The 15,077-nt window shown below is 43.7% G+C and overlaps 1 protein-coding gene across 6 annotated transcripts in view; it reads right to left on the reverse strand.

The window, feature by feature from the left end:
- SLC24A3 (solute carrier family 24 member 3) overlaps positions 1-15,077 on the reverse strand; it is a 540,914-nt gene that overhangs the window by 59,889 nt on the left and 465,948 nt on the right. For all 6 annotated transcript variants that reach the window (XR_013157172.1, XM_077114817.1, XM_077114819.1 and 3 more), the window contains exon 7: positions 3,912-3,986. Coding sequence is in view for 5 of the 6 variants with exons in the window: in XM_077114817.1 (XP_076970932.1) it covers positions 3,912-3,986 (75 nt within the window). In the remaining variant the exon portion in view is untranslated. The remainder of the gene's footprint in view (positions 1-3,911; positions 3,987-15,077) is intronic.

Here is a 15,077-nt window from a genome sequence, read left to right on the forward strand (position 1 = left end):
TGAAGTATTTCTGTGAGGGCCGCTGTTAGACTGAGGATGCAATGAATCATTTGCATTTATGTAAATGATATGATTATGTAATATTTCAATAAAAGAAACTGTGGGTCCTGCTGGAGTTTGGAAAAAGAACAGGGCTGGGAGGCAGGAGATGCTCCTTCGGGGCGGGAGGAAGGCATCAGGGGAATCTAAGGCCTGCAGATGACCCATCACAAGGAGATGTACTCCAGAACCAGGAACCTTTTTGGGCAGCTCCCGAGGACTGTCCATTTTCTCCAGAGGCTGATGCTGAGTTTTAGGGGCTGCCGTCGGAGTTTAAGGGAACGCTTGATGAGGGCGGGAAGGGAGCACTGAAAGACATGCACATTATGTGTCTGAATTGATAACTGCCTTAGGCAATAATATATTCTTAATTTCCTGCTTTCTCCTTTAAACAAAAATTCTAGAAAACAGCGCAGAGGTGAACCTAACATGGAGGGTGAACTGGTGCCTTGTGCCTAAGTTCATTGTCTCCAGCTCAGTTGGTTTCAGGATGTGTGCACTTGTCTTAATTCTATTATATTATTATTTGCTTTTCCTGTCCCACCTGCATCAACCTGTGCTCCAGCTGCCTTAGAACCCTAGCCCTAAAGATGTCTGGGCACCTCCTGGCCAATCCTGAGCCCTCGGCCCCTGCAGGTCTTTCAAGAAGCACCTTTCCCACCATTAGCCCTCCAGGCCCGCAGTTTGTCCTCGGGGCTTCTCTGTGTGTGACCCAGAGGCCTTTTGAAGCAGAGGGACAGGTATCAGCTATCTGGTCCCACCTAGTCCAAATACCCCGAGGGAACACCTCAGGGCACTGGCTGTCCTGCCTGCTGAACATTTCAGAACCATCCTAAGAGGGAAGAGAGTGAGAAAATAAATAACTTCCTACAAGCTACATACATTGTTAGGAGAGGCTGGTAATTTGTTTGCAGGTAGGAGAAGGAATTCTGAAGAAAGGAATTCTAAGCATGCCCTTGCAGAGACCAGTGCTGGTTGAACCGTTTCCCCCGAGAGCTGGGCTGAAGTCTGAACTCCCACTATCTCAGCATGTGCCCTTCTTTGGAAGCAGGGCTGTTGCAGAAAGAATTAGCTAAATGAAGATGGCTCATGCTGGAAGAGAGCAGGCCTTGATCTGGGATGACCAGGACCATTATTAAGAGGAGGACAGATGGACAGATAGGCCACAGGGGAGATGGGCACGTGACACTGGAGACAGAGCTGGAGTGAAGCATCTGTGAGGGTGGCGGGCCACGAGCAGTGGCTGGGAAGGGGCGGGGAAGGGCTCTCCCCACGGGTGCCAGAGGGCACCACCCAGCCACACTCTGATTTAGGACTCATGGCCTCCAGAAGCACGAGGCAATGAACTCCTGCTGCTTGAAGCCGCCTAGTCAGTGGTACTTCTTTACAGCGCCCCTAAGAAACAAACACCCAGAGGTAAAAAATCTCCATCAGTGCCTCCGGGGGGGCAGGGCGGGGAGAGACTCGGGGAGATGCATTTTCCTGGGCCCTGCCCAGAACCTGCTGAATGGAAATCTCTGGAGCGCATGCTTAATTTTAATTAAGCATGCTGGGGGTTTCCAATGCACACTGATCTCAGAAAAGCAACACTTAAAGTAAAGAGAACCAAAACCTAACCCCGAGGACTCAAACCTCATTTTGGAGAGATGTACATTTTCTCAAAATTCCAAGACTCTGGCCTTGGCAACTAATCTGTAAATACACAGTCCAAACCTTCAGGTGATAGCAGAGAATCATTTCGTCTGAAGGAAACGCAGAGCCTGAGTTTTCAAGGGGTCCAGGCTCTGTGACTGGCACAGCACACAGTGAAGGCGGCAAAGCCTTCCACCCGAAAACCAGGCATGGGTGGGTGTCATATGCATCCAGAAGAAGCAAGACCCTTTAGGTCTCCACGAATCATTAAACAATTACATTTCTGTTATATTGGACATGACCAGATAAATTGGGCAGAAGGCACATTATTTCACAATACTCCAGGAGGTATCTGGGCTGCAAACAGGAAAAACTGCAAATGCAGGCAAATGTGCGGCTCCAGGTGGACACTGCACAGTGTGTGTTTCTGGAGCTCTTGATGGGCCCCGCTCTGTCTCACTGCCTTGTCTTTCCAAGAGCAGTCATCTCCTGCTGGAATCCAGCAAGGTGGATAGTTGCATTCATTTACACCAGCCCCCAAACTATGTTTCTCGGTAAACGTAATTTTCACAAATCGTCCTAAAATTCTCCAAAGGCATTACAGCAGAGTACATGGTCACCTGTGCAGGTCTGTCCGTTGCAGGACGAAGCTTGCTGGCAAGTGTCTGAGGAGGTTGGCTGAGGTGACCCGCGAGCCTTCCAACCTCAGGTGGCCACACCTCTTTGCAAGTAATGACTGAGAGTCCTTGCGTCTCCCAGGAGTTTAAAAGACGCAGCATGTCCTCAGTTCCAACAGGGAGTGTCTGAGCTCTAATTGCTCCCTGGGGTCAGGTCCCTTCCCTCCCGATTATAAGAGGTCCATGGAAATGAGGGGCATGTGGATGGCTTAGATTCTGCCCTGTCTTAGGCCAGGAACACAAGAGGACAAGGGTTAGTGCATCTAGACCTCGTGTCTCATGGCCACTCTGACTTATGCAGAACCCTGCAGTTAAACCACGGATTCCCAATGGCAGGAACTTCTGTCCACTGAGTCTCTACCTGGATCATTGTTGAAATTTTCATTTCAAACATTGCTCTTGCCTTCTTGGTATAGGAATTTAAGAAAATGTACAGGGAAGTGCTTTGTAAAACAGGTGGGGAGACTCCTTAGTGAGTCTGCTCCCTCTGTAGGTGAACGACTAAGGCCCTGAGAGACTGATCTGTGCCTGACTAGTAGAGGGAGCTGGTAGGAACCGGGTCTTGGCTCCATCATGGTTTTCTCTTAGGTTTCCCCCTCCTTCTCCTGGCAACTCTGCCACCCAGGCTAAGCAATCTGACTTTTTTTTCCTACCCCAATAGGTTACCTGGGCCACTGAGCAGTTAAGACCCAGTTGTTCTCTGCAGAGACAGTGTTGGGCTCTGAGGACCAAAGGGTGGAGGGTAGAGAGGTCACCTCTCAGCTCCACCAACAGGGCTTCCACACAAGCCAGAAATGCCGAGAGCCCAGACCTCAGGGCGGTTACGCGGAGAACACCTGGGGAGAGAGTTTTTACAAGAGGATCCACAGGACAAACAAGAGGATCCACAGGACAATTAAGTCAAAAGGATATGGTGGCTGGGAGCAAGGCTAATTCAATCTCCTTCCCAGGTGGAGGGACTAGCTTGGGAATGGGTGAAATGCAGACAGAGGGTCCAGTCTTGGGAAGAAACATTCTGAGTTTGGTTGGAGACTGGCTGGGTTTGGAACATGACGATATCTGGTAGAGAGCTGTTCGAACCTGGTGAGATGTCACTGCTAAGAATATAGGCGAGGGGTTGTTAGCAGAAAGGTTTAGGAGATGGGAATGGACACTGCAGGGAGGGCAGGGAATGTCCTGGGAGGGTGTGCAGGGGGAGGGGAGGGGAGAAATCAGTGAGAGTGGAGGGAGTTCTGGAAGAGCCTGTGAGCAGGCCAGGGTATCATGGAGAAACAGCAGAGCATTGCATGGAATCAGCCCGTCCAAGCCAAGCCTCTGTTCCGGACACCAAACCGTCAGGCTAGGGTGCTGGGTGCCGAGAGAAGCTGCAAGTGAGGACAGCTGCTTCCATGCACAGGTAGTCACCATGCACCCACAATCCACATCCTCAAACTCACCCCACGCAGACGAACTCACATAACCCCAAGTGGGAGAAACACCCCGAGGGGGGTTGAATCTAAAGTCCTAATAATATCTTGGGGGTAATTTAGAGAATTTAGGTGAGATTTTCTGTCAAACACTTACCACAATGAGGGCGACTACAGACAGGGTGTAGTAGATGGAGTCCCTCAGCAGGCACCAGGAGGAGAGAGCCACGACCTGAGTGAGAACAGAAAGAAGGACAGAGAAACGGGGTATCAGACGCTGCACTGAGAAAGCAGAAACCAGACGCACTGCTTGGCCTTTCGGTCTTCAGTCCTAGGACCAAACAGTCTGCCCGTCTCTATCTATTATTTGAGAATCTCTAGGCATCTTAGTCTACTTCTTCCCAGAAGCAGATGCCAAGAGGGGATTAAGCCCGGGACTGCCCCTGCGCCACCACACCAGGGTGACCCCTGTGAAGGTGAGCAAGAAGGAAGGCTGGCTGGACGCGTGCTAGGCTGCTGTGTGGACTAGGGACGGTTCGGTAAGGCCAAGGGCAAGGCCCGATTCAGTGGCCCATCAAGGAGTCCGTGTCTCCCACGGCTGAACCTACCCTGGTGCCCACGTCAAGGAAGAGCCACCTTACCCTGCAGCTTTATCACCATCTCTAACATCTACTGCAGCCAGTTGTCCGGCATGGGGTAAGCGGTCAGGGCCAAGCAGCCACTGACCCCAGGAGGGGCAGGACTAGCCCCTTTTGCAGTCCCCACATGGCCCTCTCTTCTCATTTCGATGATCTGCCTGGCCTGGTTGGCATATGACTCCTGGTTTCATACGGGTTTTATAAGGACTGATTTACATGCTGACATAGAGAAAATGTTCCTCTTAGTCCCTGGGAGAAGTCCCTTTAAAAAGATGCTCAGAACGGCAGGACAGGCAAGCTGAGGTGGCTAAGGCAGCCTTGGCATGCTGGGACCGAGCCTCCTGCTGCAGAGGGAGGGGCCGCTAGGCGTGACCATGCCGGGCAGTGGAGCCAGGGCCAGCAGCACACAGGGACGGTCAAGGGGAGGCAAGGAGCCACAAGATGCCAGCTTAAGGAGGACGAGCCCTTTCTCCTGGGTAAGTCCTTTCAAGTACCTTTTGAGGGACAGGTTTTTTCTTTGTTTTTTTTTGAGAATAGGTTCATTTATGACAGACCCTCATAAGGAGCCTGGGTGTCCTAGAGTGCCATGCCAGAAGGCAATTCCCATGTCATCACTCACCCCACCCCGCCGTCCTCCGAAAGGTGTCCATCACCCCACGGGCACAGGGCATGGCTGGCTGCCTCTGTCCTTGGACTAATAAGTGGAAAAGGACACAGCAAATGTCAGCTCTCAGCTTAGACAACGGCAGGTGTGTGCTGCCAAAGACAACACAAAAAAGGGATTCCAGGGACAAGGACACACTTTCTTGCCTCTTCTCTCCCTGACTGCTATGACAGTCTATAAAGAGAAGATCAGGCAAAGTCAAACCAGAGAAGGCTTTCTGGATTCAAGTAACAGGAAAGCTATGACTTAAATAGAACCATAAATGAATCATGAAGCTGGTGTCTTTCCATGAACACATTCTTATTCTTAAACACTGAGGTGTTTTCTCTGGCTAATTTTGCCATGTTAGGTTTCATACTTTTATGTTATGGATGATAGAATTTCCAAGAAGGGGACCTGACATCACAAAAATCACCTAGAACAAATATAAAGTATTCTTTATGCTTTTTATCATTCTCTCCTTGTGTTGTAAACTCTCAGATCTTTGATCATCATTTATCATTTACGGAATACATTAAATTGATTTAATTGTTCATTTTCCAGCAGGTCAAAAGAGGTTGTGAACATGATTCATTCACTCCAACTGTGCAAATGGACTTAAAATATGTGACAAATATCAATTCTGAATTTCTTTAAAAGATTGTTTGGCCTTTTAGCTAAAGATGGTAGATTGAACACATATACTGCTAAGATTGATAGTAAAGGGATTTAAAAACAAAACATAAACAGATAAGGCAGAAAGAACAGACAAGGACACCATAGCAACAAAATTTTGGAAGCTGGAAATGAGAAGAACAATTGGTAATTCAGCTGGTGGTGGGAAAAGCTCCAGAAGTGGGGGTGAAAATGGGCCTGAAAACAGGATAACTGAAAGACTCTTTAAGAACTTAACCCCCAAATCTCCTTCCTCCCTTCAAGCAGCCCAATGATGGCCCATCCCTCACCTTAATAGAAAACAGGAGACTGAACAAATCAATATCTGAGGAACAGAAGCTCCAAGAAGAGAAAACAGAGGGAATAAAATGATCAAATAAAGAATGGAAGAGAAATTTCCACAAGTTAAGGACATGCATCTATACAGTAAAAAGACTCTTTGAGTACCCTACACAAATAGACGTACACCAGACACGACATCACAAATTGTCAGAATACTGAGACACAGGGAAGATCATGAAAATATTGGGATGGGGGGAGGGGAAGGACGGGTACATAAAGAATAAAAAACCAAATGACATTGTATTTTTCAACAAAAACACTGGAGAAAAACACTAAAAGAAAATGGAATTAATATCTTCAAGGTTAGAGAGGGAACTGACTTAAACACGAAATCTTATGCCTCATCAAATTATTAACTAATAGAAAAGAATAAAAATAAATTTTTAGCTCTCTCAAAAAATTTTAAAAGCTACTGGAGGAAGGATGTACTCCACCAAAATAAAGGAGTAAACCATTTGTAATATGAAATTATATTAACATAAACCATAATCCAGACAACCAGGAATCTATAATAAAAAGAGTGAAGGAAACTTCCAAAATGGTGGTGAAGAGAGATTCTAGGAGGATGGTGAAAGGAGACTCCAAAACGAAACAGGTATAGCAGGCTTAGAGAGCAACCTGGCCAGACTTAACGAAATGAGAGAGCTCTAGAAGAAATGATTACAGAAGGACAAAACTGATGGAAAAGCTGATTATTTTGAGCCCACTGAGAGATTAGAGGGCCTGAGAATGGAATATGGAAAACTAAGCAAAAGAACAACAAAATTATATACCCCAGGGGAAGATGGCCGACGAGAGCAGCTTGAGATTAGTCCTGCTCCATGGAAAAGTTAGAGAAGGGACAGGAGGGTGAATGAGGTAGCAATTCAGGAGAACGGCTGACCTGGGAGAGCTTTCTGCACCACATAGGATGGGCCTGGTTGCAGAGGCTGAGAAACTGAGAGCCAGAAAGCTGGAGCCTGACATGGAGGCGCAGAGCGGTGGAGCTCGCAGGAGGGCACTGATGGGTACAGGGGATTAGTAAGCCAGGCCGCGTTTCTTGGGCACGCTACCCTCACCAGCGCAGCCCCGGACTGGTGACTCACCCCACATCTCATGCACCTGAATCTCCTCACCTGCTCCCATTCCCCGTGCTCCAGGTGCCCCTACCTCACCAGCCTCCAGTGCAGGTACCTGCCCCAAACCCCATCCCTAGTGCAGCCCAACCCACCTCTCCTGCACCCTTCCCAAGCACTACCTCCCCCTCCCTCTTCCCTGCAGGCAGTTAACAGCGCATAGAGGTTGTGGGGACTAACCTCCATACCTAGGCTACCCCTACCCCCCCACCCCCACACATAGTGTCGAACAGCCTCACCCCATCCTCCCTGAGCTCAGCACATCAGTTTATGGCACTCCCAGGGCCATGCATGTGCCCCCAATCACGTCATTCAACTCTGTTCTAGGACTGTTGACAGCAGTCCTAGAACCGTGCATGCACACAGCCTTAAGCCTCACTTCTCAGCTCTGAGAAAGTGCTGACCTGCACAGCTGGGTCACATCTGCCCCCAATCCATGAAGGCATAATGCCGACCTGCTGCCACAGCTCTAGGCATGTGCACAAAGGGCCCTGTGCCTTAGACCAGTGCACACCAGGGTTACATCACTGAGACTGGTACACCTGCACAGCTACATCCTCCCTGGCTGCTGGGTGCCCACGTTTACAAGCACCAGCATAACATCCCCAACCTGCACCCATACTTGCCCCGAAAGAAATCACCATACTGAGTGCTCCACCCCATGTCCTGCTCCCTGCTGTACAACCATCCTGTAAACACAAAGCCTTAGACTACTGAAAGAAATCAATTCCCAAAGTACATCAATCAAGATATCTACATGGGAAAAAGACAGCAGATCACTAAGCATATGACAATGTAGACAGATATAGCCCTACCTAATGACCAAATTAAAACAGCTGAGGAGACACAGACCTTGGAACAACTAATCAAAGATGTCCACACAACTCTACTTAATAAAATATGTGGGATAGCAAATGACATAAAGGAGATCAGGAAGACAGCAGAAGAGCACAAAGAGGAATTTGAAAGAATAACAGAAAAACAGCAGAAATCACAGAGATTAAAGACTCTGTTGACCAAATAAGAAATGTACTAGAGGCACACACCACCAGATTTGAAGAGACAGCAGAAAGAGTAAGTGACATAGAGGACAGGCTTCAAAGACCTAAAACAGCAAATGGCAAAAAAAAAAAAAAAAAAAAAAAAAAAAGATGGAAAAAATTGAATGGGGACCCAGGGAAATGATAGACAAAACAAAGTGCACAAACATAAGAACCATTGGTGTCCCAGAAGGAGAAGAGAGGAGTAAAGGGCTAGGAAGAGTAGCTGAGGATATAATGGGGGAAAACTTCCCAACTCTCTCAGAAAGGACATAAATATACAAGTCAAAGAAACCCAAAGAACTCCAAACAAAATAAATCCAAAAAGGCCTTCCCCAAGGCACATACCAATCAGTCTGTCAAATATTGAAGAGAAGCAGAAAATCCTGAAAGCAACATGAGAAAAACAATCTACTATATACAAGGGAAATCAAATAAGACTGAGTTCAGACTACTCAACTAGCACCCTGCAGGCAAGAAGGCAGTGGTATGATATATTCAAGATCCTGAAAGAGAAAGACTTCCAGCCAAGAATTCTGTACCCAGCCAAATTGTCCTTTAAAATTGCGGGAGAGATTAAAGCTTTCACAGACAAAGAAGCCCTGAAAGAATCTGTCAACAAGAGGTTGGCCCTACAAGAAATTTAAAAGGAGTTCTGCCAGCTGAAAGAAAAAAAAAAGACAGGTGAGGGAGGTCTGGAGGAGGGCACAGAATTGAAGAGTACTACTAAGGGTAATTTAAAGAATACAAAGAGAAAGAGGGAAAAGAATATATAGATCTGACAAATAAAATAAAAAAGACAAGATGGTGGAATCAAGAAATGTCTTTTCAGTAATAACCTTGAATGTTAATGAACTAAATTTACCAATTAAAGGATACAGATTGGCAGAATGGATTAAAAACATAATCCAGCTATATACTGCTTACAAGAGACTCATCTTAGATACAAGGATACAAATAGATTGAAAGTGAAAAGACAGAAAAAGATCTTCCACGCAAGTTGTAACCAAAAGAAAGTAGGAGTAGCTATACTAATATTGGACAAATAGATGTTGAATGTAAAGACATCATAAGAGACAAAGAAAGACACTATATACTAATTAAAGGGTCATTTCACCAAGAAGATATAATAATCATAAATGTTGATGCTCCCAATCAAGGAGCTCCAAAATACAGGAGACAGACATTGGTAAAACTGAACGGAGCGATAGATATTTCAACAATAATAGTAGGAGACTTCAATACACCACTCTCCTCTATAGATAGAACAACCAGACAGAAGATCAACAAGGAAATAGAGAAGTTAAATAACTTGATAAATGCATTAGACTGAACAGACATCTATATAGGTCATTGCACTCCAAAGCACTACATTCTTCTCTAGTGCTCATGGAACATTGTCCAGGATAGATCATATGCTGGGGTACAAAACAGGTCTTTATAAATTTAAAAATACTGAAATTATTCAAAGCACTTTCTCTGATTAGAATGGGATAAAGCTGGATCTCAATAACCACAAAAGAATGAGAACATTCACAAATATATGGAGATTAAATAACACACTCTTAAACAACCAGTGGGTCAAAGAAGAAATTGTTAGAGAAATCAACAAATATTTTGGGAATGAATGAAAATAAGAATACAACTTATCAGAACTTATAGGATGTGGCAAAGGTTGTGCTGAGAGGGAAGTTTATTGCCTTAAACGCCTATATTAAAAAATAAGAAAGAGCAAAAATCAAGGACTCAACAGCAAACCTGGAGGAACTTGAGAAAGAACAGCAAACTAATCCCAAAGCAAATAGGAGAAGAGAAATAACAAAGATTAGAGCAGAGATAAATGAATGGGAGAACAAAAGAACAATAGAATCAATACAACCAAAAGGTGGTTCTTTGAGAAAATCAATAAAATTGATGGGCCACTAGCAAGACTGACAAAGAAAAAAGAGAAAGGATGAAAATAAAATGAGAAATGAGAAGGGTGCATTTTCACAGACCCGGAAGAAATAAATCATAAGCGGATACTAAGAACAACTATACGCCAACAAACTAGACAAATTAGGTGAAATGGACAAATTCCTGGAAATGCACAAACAAGCTACACTGACTCAGGAAGAAATAGAAGATCTCAAGAAGCCAATCACAAGCAAAGAAAGTCAATCAGTCATCAAAAATATTCTTACAAAGAAAAGCCCAGGGCCAGATGGCTTCACAGGTGAATTTTATCAAACATTCCAGAAAGAATTAACACCAATCCTGCTCAAAATTTTCCAAAAAATTGAGGAAAAAGGAACTTTACCTAACTCATTTTATGAAGCTAGTATAATTTTAATACCAAAATTGGATAAAGATGTAAGAAAGGAAAACTACAGGCCAATCTCCCTAATGAACATAGACGCAAAAATTCACAATTAAATAACAGCAAAGTGAATCTGACAACATATTAAAAGAATTATACACCATGACGGTGTTAGTTAGATTCAGTTGTCAACATGGCCAGGTAAGTATACCTAGTTTTGTTGCTGCGGACATAAGCCAATGGTACATGAACCTCATCTGTTGCTAATTACATCTGCAGTCAGCTAGGAGGCGTGTCTGCTGCAACGAGTGACATTTGACTTAATTGGCTGGTGCTTAAATGAGAGAGCTCAAGGTAGCACAGCCTAAGCAGCTCCGCATTCCTCATCTCAGCACTCGCAGCTCGGCCCAGGCCTTTGGAGATACCGAAAGAAGTCACCCCAGGGAAAGCTGTTGGAACCCAGGGGCCTGGAGAGAAGACCAGCAGAGACCATCCTGTGCCTTCCACGTAAGAAAGAACCTCAGTGGAAAGTTAGCTGCCTTTCCTCTGAAGAACTAACTAAATAAATCCCCTTTTATTAAAAGCCAATCCGTCTCTGGTGTGTTGCATTCTGGCAGCTAGCAAACTAGAACAATAACCAAGTGGATTTATACCAGGAATGCAAAGATGATTCAATGAAATAAAATCAATTAATGTAATGCAGCACATTAACAAATCAAAAGGAAAAAATCATATGATCATCTCAATTGATGCTGAAAAAGCATTTGACAAAATTCAGCATCCTTTTCTGTTAAAAACACTCCAAAAGATAGGAATCAAAGGTAACTACCTCAATATGATAAAGGGACTATATCAAAAATCGATAGCCAGCATTGTACTCAATGAAGAGAGACTGAAAGCCTTCCCCCTAAGATCAAGTACAAGACAAGGATGCCCACCATCACCACTATTATTCAACATTGTGCTAGAAGTTCTAGCTAGAGCAATCAGGCAGGACAAAGAAATAAAAGCCATCTAAATTGGAAAGGAAGAAGTAAAACTCTCATTATTTGCAGATGATATGATATTATACTCGGAAGATTCCGAGAAATCTACAGCAAAGTTACTTATGCTTATAAACAAATTCAGCAAGGTGGTGGGGTATAATATTAATGTGCAAAAATCAGTAACATTTCTATACACAAGCAATGACCTAGCTGAGGAGTCAGCTAAGGAAAAAATTCCATTCAAAATAGCAACTAAAAGAATCAAATACTTAGGAATGAACTTAACTAGGGACGTAAAGGACTTGTACAAAAAAACTACATAACATTGCTAAAAGAAATCAAAGGCGATCTAAATAGGTGGAAAGACATTCCCTGCTCATGGATAGGAAGGCCAAATATAGTTAGGATGTCAATTCTCCCACAGTACCAATCAAAATTTCGACAACCTACTTTGAAGATTTGGAAAAGCTAACTACCAAATTCATTTGGAAGGGAAAGAGATCGCAAATAGCTAAAAGCATCCCCAAAAAGAACGAAGTGGGAGGATTAACACTCCCTGACTTTAAAACCTATTATAAAGCCGCAGCGGTCAAAACAGAATGGCACTGGCACAAAGATAGAAGCATTGACCAATGGAATCAAATGGAGAGTGCAGAAATGGACCACCAAATCTACGGTCAACTGATTTTTGACAAGACCCCCAAATCCTCTGAACTGGGACAAAATAGTCTTTTCAATAATTGGGCATGGAAAAAGAAACTGGATATCAATAGCCAAGAGAATGAAAGAGGACCCCTATCTTAAACCCTACACAAAAATTAACTCAAAGTGGATCAAACACCTAAATATAAGAACTAGCACCATAAAGCTTCTAGAAGAAAATGTAGGGAAACATCTTCAAGACTTAGTAATAGGAGGTAGCTTCTTAAACTTTACACCCAAAGCACAAGCAACAAAAGAAAAAGTAGATAAATGGAAACTCCTCAAAATCAAATGCTTCTGCACCTCAAAAGACTTTGTCAAAAAGGTGAAGAGGCAGCCAACTCAATGGGGGGAATATTTGGAAATCAGGTATTACATAAAAGTTTGATTTCCTGTATATACAAGGAAATCATACAAGTCAACAACAAAAGAACAAATAATTGAATTATAAAATGGGCTAAAGGTATGAACAGGCATTTTTCTGAAGAGCAAATACAGATGGCTCAAAAGCTCATAAAGAGATGCTCATTTTCACTGGCTATAAGGGAAATACAACTCAAGATTACAATGAGACACAACCTCACACCTATAAGAATGCCTGCGATTAATCAATCAGGAAACTATAAATGTTGGAGAGGATGTGGAGAAACTGAGACACTTATGCACTGCTGGCAGGAATGTACAATGGTGCAGCCACTATGGAAGACTGTTTGGCAGTTCCTTAGGAAACTAAATATTGAGCTTCCCTATGACCCAGCAATAGCACTACTTGGTATATACCTTGAAAAGCTGAAAGCAATGACACAAATAGACATTTGCACACTGATGTTCATAGCAGCATTATTTACAATTGCCAAAAGATGGAAACAAACCAAATGCCCAACAACAGAAGAGTGGATCAACAAAATGTGGTGTATACATACGATGGAATATTATGCAGCAGTAAGACAAAATGACATCCTGAAGCAGATGACAAGATGGATGAGCCTTGAGGACATAATGCTGAGTGAAATTAGTGAGACACAAAAGGACAGATACTGTATGATTTCACTTTTATGACCAACATAAAGGTTCAACAGAGACTTATATAATACAGGGGACTTAGAGATACATAGAACCTACAGATGGGTGAACCATTAGCTAATGAAGTTGAACTCTAATGTAAGGGAATAGAAAAGGAGCAAAGGTGACATATTGAAGATGAACAAGATTGAAAGGGGTTGTATAGACCTATGTGTCCTACTAACTCACACTAGAAATATGAATGAGTTCTTGTAAGAATTACTTCAAAGATATGACTTTTGCATAAAGAGTGTTGAAGTCCAGGGTACGGGGGAAAACTGCTATTGTATGTTATGAGCTATGTTCAGAAGGAATCCATCTGCACTACCACAGCAACAGCAGAGGTAAATAATGGGGTGAGGGACAAGAGTTAAGAGGAGGTTTAAATCTCCTATTTGTTGAGGGTGTGTTCATCGGTTTTCTTTCTCTTGGGAACAATGAAATTATCTAAAATTGAGAATACTGATGGACTGGACTTTGGGCCCTCTATATGATGCCTGATGAATGCAGGTGGCTGAAGGACGCACTGATGGGGAAGTAGAATGGTGAATGATGGTGTGGACTTATGAACCAAGGCTGTGCTGCTACAAAAAGGAACACTGTCGTGAGACATGCAATGATGTGAATGACCATGTGGGACATTTGGTGAGACGAAATAAGCCAGAAACAAAAAAACAACAATGGTATGGTCACCTTTAGAAAATGCTTATAAGAAAACAGGGGCCTAGATTGTAAGCTTTTAGAGCAGCCACATTAAGTCTGGAGTGGTGAGTATTATTTCCGGATTTTGAGAGGCTTTTTATATACATAACCTGATATTTAGAGATAAGAACGAAGCTGAGCAGGATGGGGGGAAAGTAATTCAGAACATTGGGGTAAGGAAGACAGTGTCTATTTTAGAACCACACATACTCTTTGAGACCAATGGAAGAAAGGTTTATTTGATCTGGAACTGAAACACTCTATAGTGCATAATCTAATTCAACCTATCTGTATAGCTCATTTGAACAACTGCAACACAGAGAGCACAGAATGAGAAAGAGATCCTTTAATCCTGTATAGATTATTGTAATGCCTGGAAACATCCTAGAGTATATTAACCAGATAATCAAAAAGCATTGGCAAAGTCCCCTGAGGGAGGGGAGAAAGAATATGGAACTACTGAACATTACCCTCAGGGAATCCCCTGATACTGTGGCAAACTTTAGGGACACCCAAATCAATAGGCCATGCCCTTGATCATGAGGCTTACTCTTGTGAAGCTTATGTAGGTAGCACAGAAGCTTAGACTACCTATAGACATGCCTAAGAGTTACTTCTGGAGAATGTCTGTAGTTCCTCAGATGTGGCTTCAGTCTCTCTAAGCCCAACTCTGCAAGTAAAATCATTGCCCTCCCCGCTATGTGGGACATGACATCAGGAGCGAAAGTCTCCCTGGTGATGTGGGAGAGGACTCCCAGGGATGAATCCAGACCTGGCACTGTGGGATCACCAATTCCATCCTGACCAAATGGGGGAAAAGAAGTGTAATTAATAAAGTATCAGTAGCAGAGAGAGTTCAAATAGTCAAGAAGCTGCTTCGGAGGTTGCTCTTATGCAAACTTCAGGTAGATTTTGCTACCTACTATAACCTACCAATCCCCAACCAGGACCATTCCAGTCAATCCTAAAGAACACCTAGGGCAATATATAAGATTCCACAAGGGTTCGAAGCACTAGAGTAACTTGCCAGAAACCTACAACCTCCAGATGGGTCCCTGGTTCAGATAAATCTGAAACCTAGCCCAGCCTCTCCAGAACATCAGATAGTTCCATCTTCCT

Source organism: Tamandua tetradactyla, chromosome 1, assembly GCF_023851605.1.
Source record: "Tamandua tetradactyla isolate mTamTet1 chromosome 1, mTamTet1.pri, whole genome shotgun sequence".
In the NCBI taxonomy this organism is placed as follows: domain Eukaryota; kingdom Metazoa; phylum Chordata; class Mammalia; order Pilosa; family Myrmecophagidae; genus Tamandua; species Tamandua tetradactyla.